This window comes from Dermacentor variabilis, chromosome 10 (assembly GCF_050947875.1).
Source record: "Dermacentor variabilis isolate Ectoservices chromosome 10, ASM5094787v1, whole genome shotgun sequence".
Classification (NCBI taxonomy): domain Eukaryota; kingdom Metazoa; phylum Arthropoda; class Arachnida; order Ixodida; family Ixodidae; genus Dermacentor; species Dermacentor variabilis.
In genome coordinates, this window is record NC_134577.1 from 19,425,001 (window position 1) to 19,440,087 (window position 15,087).

Below are 15,087 nucleotides of genomic sequence, written 5' to 3' on the forward strand. Positions count from 1 at the left end.
GTTCGCCGTACCCTACGACATCAACGCGAACCCTGCACACGCGACGGACTCGTTTCCAAAGGTGGTGAAGCCTCTCTACCGACCTGAAGAGCTGAGCCAGGTAAAAAAGAAGACAATGAAACATTTTTGGTGCGAAAGCATCAATTGGCCAATTGAGCGAAAAAGCCAACGTCTGTAGCAGCGCAACGCTACCTCAATTCTCGTTGGCTGCGACGCCACGTCATGTGTGCGCCTCGACGGAGTAAAGCGGGCGAAAGGGAAGGCCTGCTGCCGCAATAGCGCGCCAGGCGTTGTGTGAGCGGAGAGGGTATCACCACGACGCCACGTCACCATCGCTCTGAGAAGCCTGTGTTATCCGCGCGATGCTTGTCCGCACAAGCTCTCACCGGCCTTCTAACTTCGCCTCGGTAATCGCTATAAAGGAAATGTAGTATAAAGAAACACGCAGTTTCGCCCGAAACGCGAAGCATCGCCTGCGATAGCAAATTATGAGGCAGCCGTGCCAAGTAAAGATCGTACTTTTATCGACCGTATCAACTTGTAAACATTCGTTTGCTAACTAAATTAATGAGCATGGTGTCAGTGCGCACAACAAACATGAACACATCGTACTCGATGACTGCGGACACTCACTGTCAAAACGATGACGTGAGGAAACGCGGCAGCAGCACCAAGCGAAGTGTCATTCGCGCTGTCTACCGCTTCAACGCGAAGAGGACACACAGCACGCAAAAGCTACGAGCCACCGACGCACCTAGCATCTGCCCCAACCGCAGATCGCTCTCAAGATACGGCCGCGCGACCGTGCCTAGCCGTCACATGCGCAGTTGCAACCGGAGAGAACGCCTGTGCGCGCGTGACACCATGCTTGTTAATTTAGTTAGTAAGCGAATGTTTAAAATTTTATACGGTTGATAAAACTTTCCTTGGTTCGTATACCTGTCTAATAATTTGTTATGGCAATCCATGTTTCCCCTTTCTGGCGAAAGTGCACGGTATTCTTTTCGTAAAGAGTGCACCAACCCCGCCCACAGAGCTCGATCGTTCTGCATCAAAGCTGTTGGATCGTGGTTTTTGCATTAGGGTACCCTTGAGCTGTAGCAGATATGGACAAGGTAAATAAGAGAACGTATCATGAGCACCATCCTTGTAAGCTTCATCATTATCACGACTTTTCTTTAATTCAGTTCTTCATTTTCTTGTATTATGTGTTCTAGTTGGGTACCGTATCAGAAATTTTGTCTAGAGCACAAATGTTTAGTACTTAGTAGTCTCGTGGCTTTCAGTTCAAGGAAGTGTGTAGATATGTTTAGTACTTAGTAGTCTTGTGGCTTTCAGTTCAAGGAAGTGTGTCTATGACTGTGCCGTGTTTTTGCGCTGTAAGCTCGTGAGTACAGCGAGTAACTCGAGAGTACATCTTCAATAAGCGGGCAAGTAATGAAATTAGGGCGAGTTGGCATTGGTTAAAATTGCAAGCAGGGTGAAAGGACAACTCAAGACAACGCCTGCATTGAAATTATACATAATAGAATCAGCTGCTAATGTTTCCCTCGAGTGCGTTCTCCAGTTCTCCTCGGTGCGCCACATTTGAGTTGAAATAATCAATTGCGAAACACGTGATAGGTCAAAGCCAAAGAAAATATCGAGCTAAATATAGCTCGACTTTGGGAAATGCTTGTCCAGATATTAGCGGAAATCATACTAAAAGGGATTTGGTGGAAATTCAAAGGCCATAAGCAATCAGTAAAATTAACGGAGACAGCCTGAAGCACTGCTCTGTCAATGTCTGATTGCTTTCATACCTTAGCTTTGTATAGATCACTTGAAAGTATAAAATTCAAATTATCGATGCCTTAGGAGACGGCGTTATACTAAAGGCCGTATAGCAACCTAGGAGTGACAAGACTGCCATGAGGGCAAGATAAATGTCCGTGTCGGGGGTTTAGTAAGGTTCATACAACTGGTGGTGCATAACAGCATCATATAATAGAACGCACAAACGGAGCATATCCGCTCAATGTCAGGCATAAGCAAAAAGAAACGCACATTGTAGAATGGATAGATAGAAGCGATAAAAACAGTGAAAAAGTACGAGTAGTAGATAAAAAAAAGGAAGACGGATGTGGCTTTACATGAGCTAACAGATATGAAGACCAATTTCATGTGCTGGATGTTTATCGAATATTAGAGAGGCTCCAAATCTACATAATGCATTCCCCTCGCTCAACTGTACTGTGTAGCCCTGTAATCCTTTGATGCATGCGAAAGATCGTTGTGATAAAAATAAAAGTTTCTAACAAGTTTAAATCTGGCTGAGAGAGGAAATCGTTCAGTATGAACACTGTAGTGCAGGAAAAATTTAAAAAAAATTAAAATATGGGGTTTTACGTGCGAAAACCACTTTCTGATTATGAGGCACGTCGTAAGGGAGGGGGGGGATGGCGAGCAGGATGGCAGCAAGAGATAGTGGGGTGATTTATGGAAAGACAGGGTAGTTAAACAGAGGTAGTTTGGTTGCGCTGCACTTGGGGACGGGGGTAGTGGGATAAAAAGCAAAAGACCTCGTAAGGAGACAGAAAAACAAATAATCTCTGCGAAAAAACGGGGCCCCTGAGACTTATTTCATAATAAATAAAACCTATGTCGAGACTGTCTACGCAAAATTTTAAATTTTAAAGAAATCTTAGAATATTAATGCTACGTTTTGTAACCTTATAAATAACGTATGGACGCTTCTACACAATGACCTTAAACGTTTTTTATTTTTTTTTAGGCCACTGAGCTTTTACTGGAGATTGCCGGATGTTCGGGCGAGTGTCGCTAAGAGATGACACTATCTGTGGTATATGCTAATTATAGGGCACATCAGTCTGCTGGGGATACCTTCGCGGACACCGCAATTTCATTAATGAAGAGAAGAGACTATGTCCGATAATTCTGGGTCGCTGACAATAATCATGCACACGAAGAAAGCGCGCAACAAGAAACATTACAGGCAAACGGCTATTTCTTTAGGTGCAGCAGCTTCAGGCCAGCCAGCGTGTTCTTGCCTACTTGCAGGCATCTCGTTTTTTCGCGCTGTTTCGAACGGGTACTTGTGGCATGATCTTTAAGACAATTGAAGTGAAACCTTTCACTTCGACGATGTATTATGTAAAATATGTACCCTGGTGGATCTTTAACTGACCGTTAGGGTCGGCGCCCCCTCCTCCAGATTTAGAACAACAAACTCAAATGCACGCATGCACGCATACAAACTGCTTATTTCATAGCAACTTGAAACGTCGATAAGAGTGGATTTCCTACTAGATGTTCCCCTTATTTTAATTCCATTTACTCGCGCGCATGCGCAGTTCGACCGGCACTACTTCGACGACACCTTTGGCGTCGGCCTCAACGTCAAGGGCCACTTGATCAGCAAGGGCCTGCACCGGGACGTGCGCGAAGTCTATCACGAGATGTCGTCTAGGGAACGCTTCTACTACATGGCCGTCAATCCTCACTGGCACCCACGTGACATCAAGATCTACGCTCTCCCCGCTGCTAAAGACCCCACCAAGGAAGTGAGTCAAGAAGGCCGCCCTTAAATGCAGACGTGACATGTTAGGTGTGAGAAAGACCAGACAGAAATTAACAGAGAGTCACCGCTGCTCTTGATTAGAAGACGGAGCGGGACGAGCGTTTGCCTTAAAATTGCAAATTAGCATAACAGTCGGGAAAATTTGACTGCTTTCCCAGCGTGAAGTTCGCGCGTTCTTATTCTACAATTTCTTATTCTGAATTTCTCTTCTTGCTTTGCTGTACACGGCAATTATGAGATGTGATAACTGCAGAAACGGGATGACAGCGATTCATTAAACAGCTGCGTGGCCGGTTCAATGAGCACTTCTCAATTTGATGAATCGTATCGTGAGCACAAACTGCACATAACAAAAATACACCAGCAGCATCTTTCTTTGTATCAAGGCATCTACAACAGATGTGCAAAATACACAGCGCCAGAAATAATAAACGCTACATGATGGCGCCTCACTAGCCTCTTAAACGAATAAAACATCTGAATTCGGCAAATTCATCTCCTGCCCGACAAATTTTAAAGATAAAAGAATGGTTCACTATTAAACAGGTACCTGTGATCGGAAACTATTTTCGGCTGCAGTACGCACTCAAAACCATCATCAGATCCAGAAAAGTACGAAGAGTGCAGACAGTTTGATCAAATTTAACTTTGAATAGATGTCAGAGGATCTTACGACAATATCAGGCAGGCAGATAATCCTTTTAAATTCAGACCTTCGGGCAAGCATGCAGCGTATCAAATGAGGACAACCGGGATAACTGAACCACACTACAGTAGCACATACAAAAGAAAGCATAGTGATTCAAATATCTTACCTCCTACATTGCTATTTTCTTGATTAAATCAATTAAATTATGGGGTTTTACGTGCCAAAGCCACTTTCTGATTATGAGGCACGCCGTAGTGGAGGACTCCGGAAATTTCGACCACCTGGGGTTCTTTAACGTGCACCTAAATCTAAGTACACGGGTGTTTTCGCATTTCACACCCATCGAAATGGCTATTATCTTGAGCCATAATTATTGTTTCCTGGTATGTCTCTGAAGACGTTTCAAGGACATAAAATGGCTAATTATTTGATAATATTGTTTTCTAATGTGTGTTTCGTGCTTTGTGCTTCTGTTGCAGCTTTATAGGGGCTCTAGGGGGCCATGCAATTGAAAGCTTACGTACGAATCACCTAACGCAGACTTGGAGAATAAGTGCAGCAAATGAATACATAACATACATAAGGAAAGAAAATCCTAATCAGCAAGCACTCATGTCCAGCTCCCCCACGGTTTAAAGTATGGTCTTCTTGAATCTCTCTTTTAGCTGGACATCGACATTTCGTACAAGTTCTTGGAGCCAGACGATGAACGGCACAGCCACTTCAACGTGCACGACCAAATCGCCGATGATCCCGAGGTGCCGTCCACCCACGTCCTGAAACTCGACGTCAACTTCAAGGGTGACACCAAGGAGCGAAAGGTGGCCGCCGAGTTGCGGTACTCTTTCAACCACGACCTGTTCAACCATAAGCTGCAGTTCTTCTACGACAGGACGCCGTTCAGCCACGCTGACACCGAAGGGCTGAAGGTAAGCCTTGCAAGGCAGTGTGTATCGCGGCTTTGTTACGCGCACTGAACGATGCATAACCGCTAGCAAAAGGAACAAGTAGCACAAACGAGCTCACGCTCTTTTACAGTGTGCTCAATAAAGATGTCGAAAAGAATACAAGCGCTGTCGCATTAGTACGTTTTAAAGCTTGAAATATGTTATTCAACTTCCTGCCAAAGTGTGACTGGTAGTCTGCGAAAAGATATGTTTCTTTTTATTTACTCGTTGAAGCGGTTACTCAAATTAGTGACTGTTAAACTAATGTACCACCAGTGAATTCTATAATGTAAACGCAGATGACGCATAATGAAACAGGAGAATCTGACAGGAATTTCTGACAAGTGCTAAAAATTCTGTCAATGCAGCATGCAAGTAATTTTTTGTATGCACCGACAACGCCTAGCTTGAAAATTTGTATAAACCGTATGTGACGTACAGGGTAGGTTTGTGCAGAATTATGCGAATAAAATTTGGATCAGTTCGGCACACAAGGCGTTTCCAAGTATACCATCAATTTGCTTATGGTATGAAACTGACCATACGCATAGTCCATCGAATATTAGTGGAATGTATACGTCTTTGTGTGGAATTCCCAAAGACGCCATCGTCATAAATCATGGGAACTACATTTTGGTCGTTCTCCGTAGAAATGCTTTCAGAAAAATAATATTAATGACAATAAATTAACGGGACACCTGGCAAGTCTCCAGTCTTTGCAAAGAAGGGTTTGTATGTGTGCTGTGCAGAATATTTCCGTTTCGTGCAACCATGACGAAGAATAATAATACTGTATATACGTTTGAACTTTATATTGATTTTAATTTATTTATTTTTACGTTGCACGGAATACGCATGCAATTGAAATTTAATTTGATTCGTTTTTTTTGTCAACCGCGCGCCTAAGCGCGACATAACTTAATTCACTATTCGGTTCAATTAATTTTTGCATGGCATTCAGTGGTATTTTCATCACTCACGACATCTTATTCTATAGAGTGTCCCAACTAACTTTAGACAAGCGTTTGAACGAAAAAGAAATTAAATACACAGTACAAGATACGATCCCAACCCTGCGTTGCACGGTCGTCACACCTCTGACAACCGAAAAAAATGAATTTCATTGTTGCATGTTGCACCGCCTTTTTATTTTTTTATTTTTTTTTTTTCATTCAGCAGCTTGGCTAAATTTAGCTAGCACAGACGGTATATATAAGTGAAATGGGGCAGCGGGAGGTACCTGCTACTCTGTTAGTGATCTCCGTGCTAAGCCGATTTCGTTTTTCTAAGCCCGGAGCGGGTGTAGAGGGCTGTAGCAAAGTGAAGGAAAAAAATTGCTTCTGTCTGTTCACCTCATTTCTGCAGATCTGCCTGAACGCATCGGCGAAATTTCCCAAGCCCGACTGGAGCGTAACTAACATGGCTACGTTCTACGCGGGCCACCACGTCGACGCGCACCTTGACGTCCACTATGGAAGCACCTGCGAAGCTGGCTCGAGTGTAAGTTTGCTGATTGACGCCGACCAGGATAAAACCTTGATCGGGGACCAAAATCAGTGGGCCACCGTCATCGTGCTCGACTGAGGACAAGCAAAGCTACCGTCACTTAACTCTCACCTTGCGGCACTGAAATGTACTTCCTCGAGCGATATGAACGCGAACACCCAAAATTACTGTCAATAGTTCATAATGGCTAAACACTCAAGTGACGCATTATATTGTTTAATGAGACTGAATGTTTCAGGGTAAAAATACTTTTTGCTAGTGAACATGTTAGATTTGAATCCCCACACCATGATTAATTGTTTCTGAGAAACAAATTAAGTGTTATCCGCTGTACAGTGGTGTCCGTTATGAAAGGGAACATCACTTCAACAAAGAGTAAGACAAACCTAAAATTTCTTTACGGTGGCACATTTCATGGTTTCTTTCATCAAGGTTATAAATGACCTGCATTAAAAATAAGAAACGAAAGCTGTCCAAACATAGTAAAACTAGCGGCTGTTCGCTTAATTCAGTCACGACGTTATAAATTACAAACAGCAAGCATCAAAACAATAAAGGGGATAATAATGAGAAAGAACTGGCTAAACTTTGAACAGAGGTAAATCTGTAACACCACAGCTACGTCATCGTCACTGCGGTGTATCGCGAAATATAAAAAAAAAGAAGCAGGAACAGTATTTTTCTACACAGCACCACAATGTGGATATGCAGACGCCATAGTGGGGAGTTTGATTTTGGGGAGTTTGATGAAATTGGAATTTGATTTTCAATTTTTCTGCCAATAATCGAACTGCTTTTATTTCCCCTTGGAAAAGCAAACAGACCTCAAAAATAACAATCACTCCAAGCTAACTTAGAGATCGCTGTTGTGAGAAAGAAAGTCAGTTTCAAGAAGCGTTCAATCCTGTGTGAAACTGTAGTACCTCGATGTTGTCAACGCGTCGTAACAACTACCCGGAAGTTTACATCCTTTGTAGGTTGCAGAGATACGTCGAAACCTTGTACTTTTTTCTCTAAAAACAGATCACGATTAACGGCAAGTTCACACACACCGACGAGGACGAACAACAGTTGGCAGCCGCGGCTGAAGGCAAGGCAGTCGGCAGGAACAGGTTCAGCAGCACATTCCTCCACTGGCTCGCAGACAAATGCCACCAAACGCAAGAGAAGGGCCTCATGTTCAGCCACTACTGCTACAGACTGCTCCGTCACTCCAGTCGCCTGGGAAAATTCACCGCAGACGTAGAGTGGAAGAACTACAAGTCCGTGAGTATACAATGCTTCCGTCTTTTCCAAGCACTAGCTTCTTTCAGACAATGCGATCATTGAACTAATCAACGCGTAATCTTTCAAAGTACGGTTGGTTGCAGATTTAACCGTACATAGCTAAAAAGGGTGTAGTGCGGTAGAGTGTGAATAGCAATGTGGGGAAGCTTACTCTCTAGGCGGCGATCTGCAGTGCCAGCTCAGTTCCTCTGGCGTCAGTTCGTGATCCACTTTGTATCATAACACATTCTTCGCGGATGTGTCATTCGCATGTCCTTCTTTGTCCTTTAGATAGTTTATGTAATTACGAAATGCTGCGATCATTAACCGGAACCTACCGCATTTAAACATATGTGCTAGAGGTTTATTCGATTACGATTATCGGTGATTTCTACCAGAATTATGTTGTTCTGAATACAGACTACTATATCACCAGCAAATGTGACTGCGCATACAAACATAGACACAAAATCCACAAGTTTAGTGTAGTGTCAAAGGACATTTGTTCTCAGTAAGTCGGCATCGGACTCAAAGCAATCAGCCCCTTTCTGTTTCTACTTGTCAGCCATACATTTTCTGTTAATCCTGACGTCGACAAAGAGAGAATTTTCGGTTCGAGGGCGATAATGTATGTCAATGCCTTGTGAAACGAAGTGGCAACTGGGGCCAAGAAGTTATAGTTTTCCTTATCACTCCGCTGCGTCTACTCTCTGATATTAAGGCCCATGGACGGGATAACAAACCACTCAGCCCTAAGGCATCCTTGTATCCCCAAAAGGAGATTATGTTCTCTGCCTTCCATACCTCATGACACCCATCTTTACCCAGTCGTTTATTTATTTTGGACCAACAGCTTCATTCACCTTTTCTCTGCCCTCAAAAGCAGACGGCTTCGAGCAAGGCAACTGCGTCATCATTTACGCCCAGATAGATGCACTGACAGGCTTCATATCATTGACTGCCAGCGTTTCTAGCAACCCTAGCAAGACACAGTCGTTGAAATGCCGTTTACTATAAATATATAACACACGAGGCAACAAACTAGCCCTATAGATAGGTGCACCTCCTACAGTTCCACCTCGCACTTACGTCGCTCGTACTCCAGGGAAGATCTTTCTTTTTCTCCTCGAAGTCGGCTTTCGAAAATGCAAATCACGTTAAAAACACGTCTATTTTCACACTGCCTTGTTCCGCAGCTGCTGAGCCGCTTGTCACCGTACTACGCGAAACGCTACGCGCGCAAACCCTGGAAAGCCGGCTTCCTGGGTGTGCTTCGCTCATACTTCACGGGTGGCCACGGCAAGCTCCACGTCGTCTCGCAAGTCCCCTGGTGGGGTGCTGACGACAAACCATGCACCAACATGGTCGTCACGACCGAGGACGGCCACCACCACGAGCACTGGGAGGTGCCCACATTTAGCAAGATCCTCGAGCCGAGGATCTTCTCGATAACCGGTTACTCGAACGCTGCGGAGTACTCCACGCTCTACAGACACAGTAAGTGTTCCATCGGAAGCCTAAACCATGAGGGGCTGTAAACCTCGAGGTTTAGGCAATGGCCCTGTCGTGCACAAAGAAGTCGGTGCAAAGCATCGATCAGACGAATTTGGCAATACGTACAATAAATTGGGGAAATCCAGTCTTGCAAAAACCCGCAAGGAGGTGGAAGGTTGCTGAAAAAAATATTATCATCCTCCTGACTGTAGCACGAAGGTACAAAGGGAACAGACATGAATTTTTCAGAAAAAATTCATAGATCCCTACGGGTTTCATTTGCAGATTCATGGCATAATGGGCAGACTACAATTTCCCTATAGTATTCATTGTCCCTTTGTATTGAGTTGTCGATTTATTAGACCTCGCGCTGAGACCTGCTAGCCTTGCCAAAAGTGATGAAAATGATATCGATACCAGGCAGTGAAAAGTATATAAGGAAAACATGGCAACATGTCCTGGATTTCTGGCACAGACCTTCAAGTAGGCATAGTTGGCGTATCATACACCAGATGTAGCCCAGTGTATTCAGATCACCGAGCTAGAGAAAACACAAAGACGTTTCCACCTCACTAACTTGTGTTGTTTACATACATGTATTTAAAACGCTATTCTCGTTCAGCATAAATAGGAAACAGTGCGGCGTCACGAAGTTTCGGCGAGACTTCTGCAACATTTCAAGCAGAACAAGGCAGTCAGCAATATGTACCAGTTTCAATTTTCTGGGAACGCAATATTACCTCTGCTGGCCAAGTTTTCAAAACTCAGTTGGCTGATACTGCTAATCAAAGCGGAAAGCATCAAAGAAGCGCCAACGTCTGCATCTACTCTCTCGCGACAATTATTTTGTATTTATTCTTCCTGCATGCAGTTTTTGTTTGGGCACAAACCTGCAGTGTTCGTTTACTTTGTGTTCCTCTACTCCTAGTTACGATTCTACACGAGAACGCTTGGGCATCACTTGTCTAGATATTAGCATAAAACACTTTTATCTTTCTGCATAGATTTCTTGCCTGCGTTGCAAGTGTACAGCAGAGCGTGGTGTCACTAAGTTGCAGTAGCATTTCTGCAACATTTCATGCAGGCACGAAAATGAGATTACCTACCGACTTGCCTTTTCTGGGAACCTAATATCGCGAGTGCTAGGCAACTGTTCAAAAATTATTGAACAAATATTGTTGTTCAAGCCGGCGAAGAGGGCGCAAGTGCCAGAACATTCAAATATGCTTACTCTTCTTGCGTGCAGTGCACAGGCATTCACTGTGTTCATTTAATTCGTATTACCCTGCTGTACTCACCTCAATATTTATATATCTCACAAGGCCGTCAATCTTTTTCCGGCTACAGAGTACTGTGACCTGCAGTATCTGAGCGTGCGCACCTTCGACGGCACCGTTGTCCAACTGCCGGAGACGGACTGCTACAAAGTGGTCGCCCGCGACTGTTCGCCTAACAAGAGATTCCTGGTCCTGGTCCGTGCCACGAACAACCCCTCTCTCAGCAAGGTGAGGATTCGTCCCAAGCGGTCAACCTAAGCGAGAGCAAACTTCATTCGTCGCGTCAGCTGGTTTTTTATAATCATCTGTCGAAGTAAGGTTCCGCAGTAAATATCATATATTACTGAATGCACAATCCATTCACGTCGTGTGTGTGCATTTGACAGTGAAGTCTAAACACGCTGAAGGGTTCACAGAAAAGTGGAGATATAAAGTTGTCAACAGTAGACAGACACGGGAAGCCTAAACCTGGAGCCAATGTTCCTTTATGGGACTAGTGTTCGTCAGGGAAAACAAGACGAGGACGAGTCAACTTGTGGATACGTGGCAGAGACTTCTTTTGTTCAGCTACTGTTGATCACTATGATGACGTAGCCTCATACTGTTGCCTTATATCGGCCAATATCCCTGCCTGCGAGCCTGGCCTATTATAGAATGATAAGCGTCGACGAGTCTTCAAGCAGCTTAACAGTGAAGTATGCTTCAGAATGACCTCTCATGGTGAGCAGCATACATTGAAGGAAACTTTGGACGCCATTAACAATTAATCCACACACTGTCTTGAGAGTATGCTTTATGATCTTTTGCAACATGTGCCCTCTTGTCAATGCACGTTATTTGCAATGGACGCTAAAAGCAACCACTTAAGATAAAGGCAGGAGATGCGGTTGCCTCAACTATCAGTTCGCATAGCACAGCCAGTGCAATTTGTTACCACCGGAGTTATTAGCGTGCATGATTAAAGCCTGCGTGTATGCGTGCTTGGCTGCTTTCTTTTAATTTGATATCATCCTGGCTTCCTGGCTAGTTATTGGAATGGTACTATTGTGTAAGCACTGAAACGCTCACATATTTGAGGCACATTTTCTTCTTTGTGGCCGTTGTAGATCTTTTAGGCACTTACGAATAATTTGCAGTAGAAAGCGTGGCGTTAGGCGTCAAATATTAAGGTATTTATGGTTTATTGGCTGCTAAGAGACGACCGAGCAATTGGCAACTTTCTGAATCTATTGCAACCATGGGCATCTCTTTTTTAAACCATCAAGCTATAGTGTTCATGACTGGCATTATTATAAAGACATCAGAATACTATCGTCAACAGATTATTTAAGGCATACCCTCTATATCTTCCCAAGTGCAATAAATCGAATCTCTTCTCTCTTTCTGCAATCGAACGCAGGCACTGAGGGTGTTCATCCACACGACCATGATTGAGATCTTGCCATTGGGTGATCAATCCGGTCTGGTGGTGCGCGTAGACGGCACCAAAGTAGACATCACGCCAGAGCAACCCTACAGCCACACCTCTCATGACACTGAGCTGTTCAGGATCAAGAAGGAGGCCACAAAATGGTACAAGCTGGACTCCGAGCCTTACGGCCTCCATGTGGGGTTCGACGGAAACTTGCTCGCGGTCGAGGTTAGTACAGCCATTGCATTTGTCCTAAGAACGGGGACAGCAGAATTTTAGAAGGGACTCAGATATTTAGTTGTGCAATGAGTAGAACTCACACGCAAAAAACTACCATTACTACGACTGCTAATTGTGGCAGCTAAGCTGATGCTCAAGAATCATCGCTTTCCAACTATTTTTCATTTCTATGTTTCCAACTTTGTACATTGAAAGGCGCAATTGAAACGGCAGTCTACGCAAGAGCTACAACTTATTCTTTCAATTTTATCATTCCCATTTCTCCGGTCTTCGGCTTTCTTAGTGTTGCGGAAGTATTCTTCTCACACTTCGCTCCAAAATGTGGTCCTTGTCTGAATATAAATCTCTGTAAAGTATAATGTGCATCTACATTGCTACCAATACATCGTTTCCCATAATAATACAGTATTTTCGGCATATGCATCCTCAATGATGTGGTCTAGGAGTTGTATGGTTTGCGATTGAATCCTCGATATCCGTGCTGCAATCGGGTTGTTGCCAGCAAAGATTTTGTATTCTTGAATCAGGTCATGTGACCATTTACGGTACACTCGACATATACACATCATCGTCTACCTCACTGGCCTCGTCTCGGCTGCGACCACGTCTCCGCTATGACCACGTCTTTAAACTTGCTGCGCGGAAGGAACTGCCAATTCTTATACACAAACTGTATATCGAAATCGGCTATGAACGAGCCGAACAAATGGATGGTGCATACTGTTCTAACACCGGGCATACTGGTCAGTATGCCCGGTGTTGAGGACCATACCATGGCTAACTACAAAGCTTGTTAAGGAGCATTTTTTTAATAGAAAGCTTGTGATCTTCGAAGACTTTACGAACATGAGGACAATTCCGTCACGAATTCGACACCAAAAAGCCCCTTGCATTGATCGATGGGGTCTTACGCAGCAAAGGAACACGGGAGTTCTGACACGCCACATAGACGTGGGTACTTGGGGGCTAATTTTGATAAGCATGCACCTAGGGTTAATGAACGAGAACCAGAAGCGCGCTGCGTGAACATTTCTTCAATTAACGGCCGATCGGAATGTCACTGCCGTTGCAGGGATGCGAAACCGCAACCTCGTGCTAAGAAACAGAACTCCACATCCATGGGTAACCGCGGTGCGGTGTGTATGCGGGAACTTACTGTTCCCGCCTGCCCCCGATCGTACGCTGCCCACTCACGTCGGTAATCGGATCGTGGGCGACATTTACAGATGATACATTTTGTGGATATTGGACGTTGTACTCGGATGAGCATGTGGGAAATTGCGTGTAAATTAGGGTCATAGCCCCGGACCATTCTGCACGCCTTCGTCGATATAACTTGATTCTATGTAGTCTGCTTTACTTCAAATTTATTCGCACATTTATCTTGCAGGCTGCACCATTCTACCGTGGAAAGCTGTGCGGCCTGTGTGGCAACTACAACCTGGACAAGAACCACGAGCTGTCCGGACCCGACGGCCACCTGTACAACAACACGCTCGAGTTCGCCAGGAGCTACGTTGTGCCCAGCGCTGACTGCCACCCACCTGCACACTAGCTGTCCTTGGCAGTGGACGCTCTTATCGACCATCACATCATTACAATGAACATATCTTTGGCAAACTGTTACGATTAAAAAGAGGGTAGCCAGACCGGAAAGAAGTGACGGCGTCTAGCTTTCCATGATGGCCACAATCGCAGAGAGATCTCAAATTTTAATCTTTCACAAAACTGCAAGCTCTTCATATCCTTTTATCCATGGTTTTAAAAAAGCCAATATAAGCCAATAGCACAAAGCACAAGTTCTTCATCTTCCGTGTATATGACAAAAAAATGCAAATAAAGAAAGATGTGATAAACTGACCACTTATGCGTTTATGTTTAAAAGCCGAGTTAAACCTGGTCAACACTTCCCATCAATGCGCCGTCAAAGGTTAGCCGAACGTCCACATTTTAGTTATCGTACTTACATAATGAGGAAATACTGACAGAAAGAGCAGCTTCAGTGAGAGGGACTGACGCTACCATCAACCACAATGTTCGAATTATGTTAAGCGTTGGTAGTTTCATAAATCAATAATGAAAGAAAAAAATTTCTCACCCGTCTTTAAGCAGGCCGGCGACCTCCCTTTGACAGATTACCTCCCTCGCCTCTTATAACACAGGCCATAAGATTAAATAAAGGCTATCATAACTTAATAAATGAAGGAAAGAAATGAACAGATCAACTAATCAACCAGTCAGTCACTCAATGAAATACAAAAGGTAAGAGTCTTGTACAACCTTGCAGAAGCACAACGCAATTTCCAGCAAAGCTGTTTCTCTCGAGCAGTTGCAATAATAATTTCTGTCGAGTGCAAATAAATGACAGTTGAAACTCGATTTAACAAAGGGACGACCACGCTCAAATTATTTCGTTAAATCGGAAAGTTCGTATAATGGAGAAAATAATTTTTCGGTCCTTCGAAATCTAAAACTGTAATGTAGCGACACGCAAAGACTACCGCGTCGCTATATTTGCCGCTAATCCAATCATCTGTCGCATAAACCATGAAATAACGAAAGCAACCATCGCCGCCTCTACCGAGGCGGTGTTGAATCGGATGTTTGGTGCATGAGCGCGTCGCGCAGCCTCCTCAAAATAAAGCTAGGATAGTGACCATGGCGCCTAGATGTTTTAACGCGATATCTTTAGAGCGCACGTTTGAAGGAGAAACCGT

The 15,087-nt window shown here is 44.1% G+C and overlaps 1 protein-coding gene across 1 annotated transcript in view; it reads left to right on the forward strand.

The window, feature by feature from the left end:
- LOC142560063 (vitellogenin-6-like) overlaps positions 1-14,231 on the forward strand; it is a 48,453-nt gene extending 34,222 nt beyond the window's left edge. Inside the window, exons 17-25 of the mRNA XM_075671840.1 lie at positions 1-100; positions 3,354-3,563; positions 4,895-5,158; positions 6,542-6,676; positions 7,706-7,948; positions 9,145-9,445; positions 10,790-10,947; positions 12,119-12,358; positions 13,761-14,231. The exon at positions 1-100 is cut by the window's left edge and continues 204 nt beyond it. Of these exons, the coding sequence (XP_075527955.1) occupies positions 1-100; positions 3,354-3,563; positions 4,895-5,158; positions 6,542-6,676; positions 7,706-7,948; positions 9,145-9,445; positions 10,790-10,947; positions 12,119-12,358; positions 13,761-13,925 (1,816 nt within the window). The 3' untranslated portion in view covers positions 13,926-14,231. The remainder of the gene's footprint in view (positions 101-3,353; positions 3,564-4,894; positions 5,159-6,541; positions 6,677-7,705; positions 7,949-9,144; positions 9,446-10,789; positions 10,948-12,118; positions 12,359-13,760) is intronic.
- Positions 14,232-15,087: the final 856 nt, after the last annotated feature.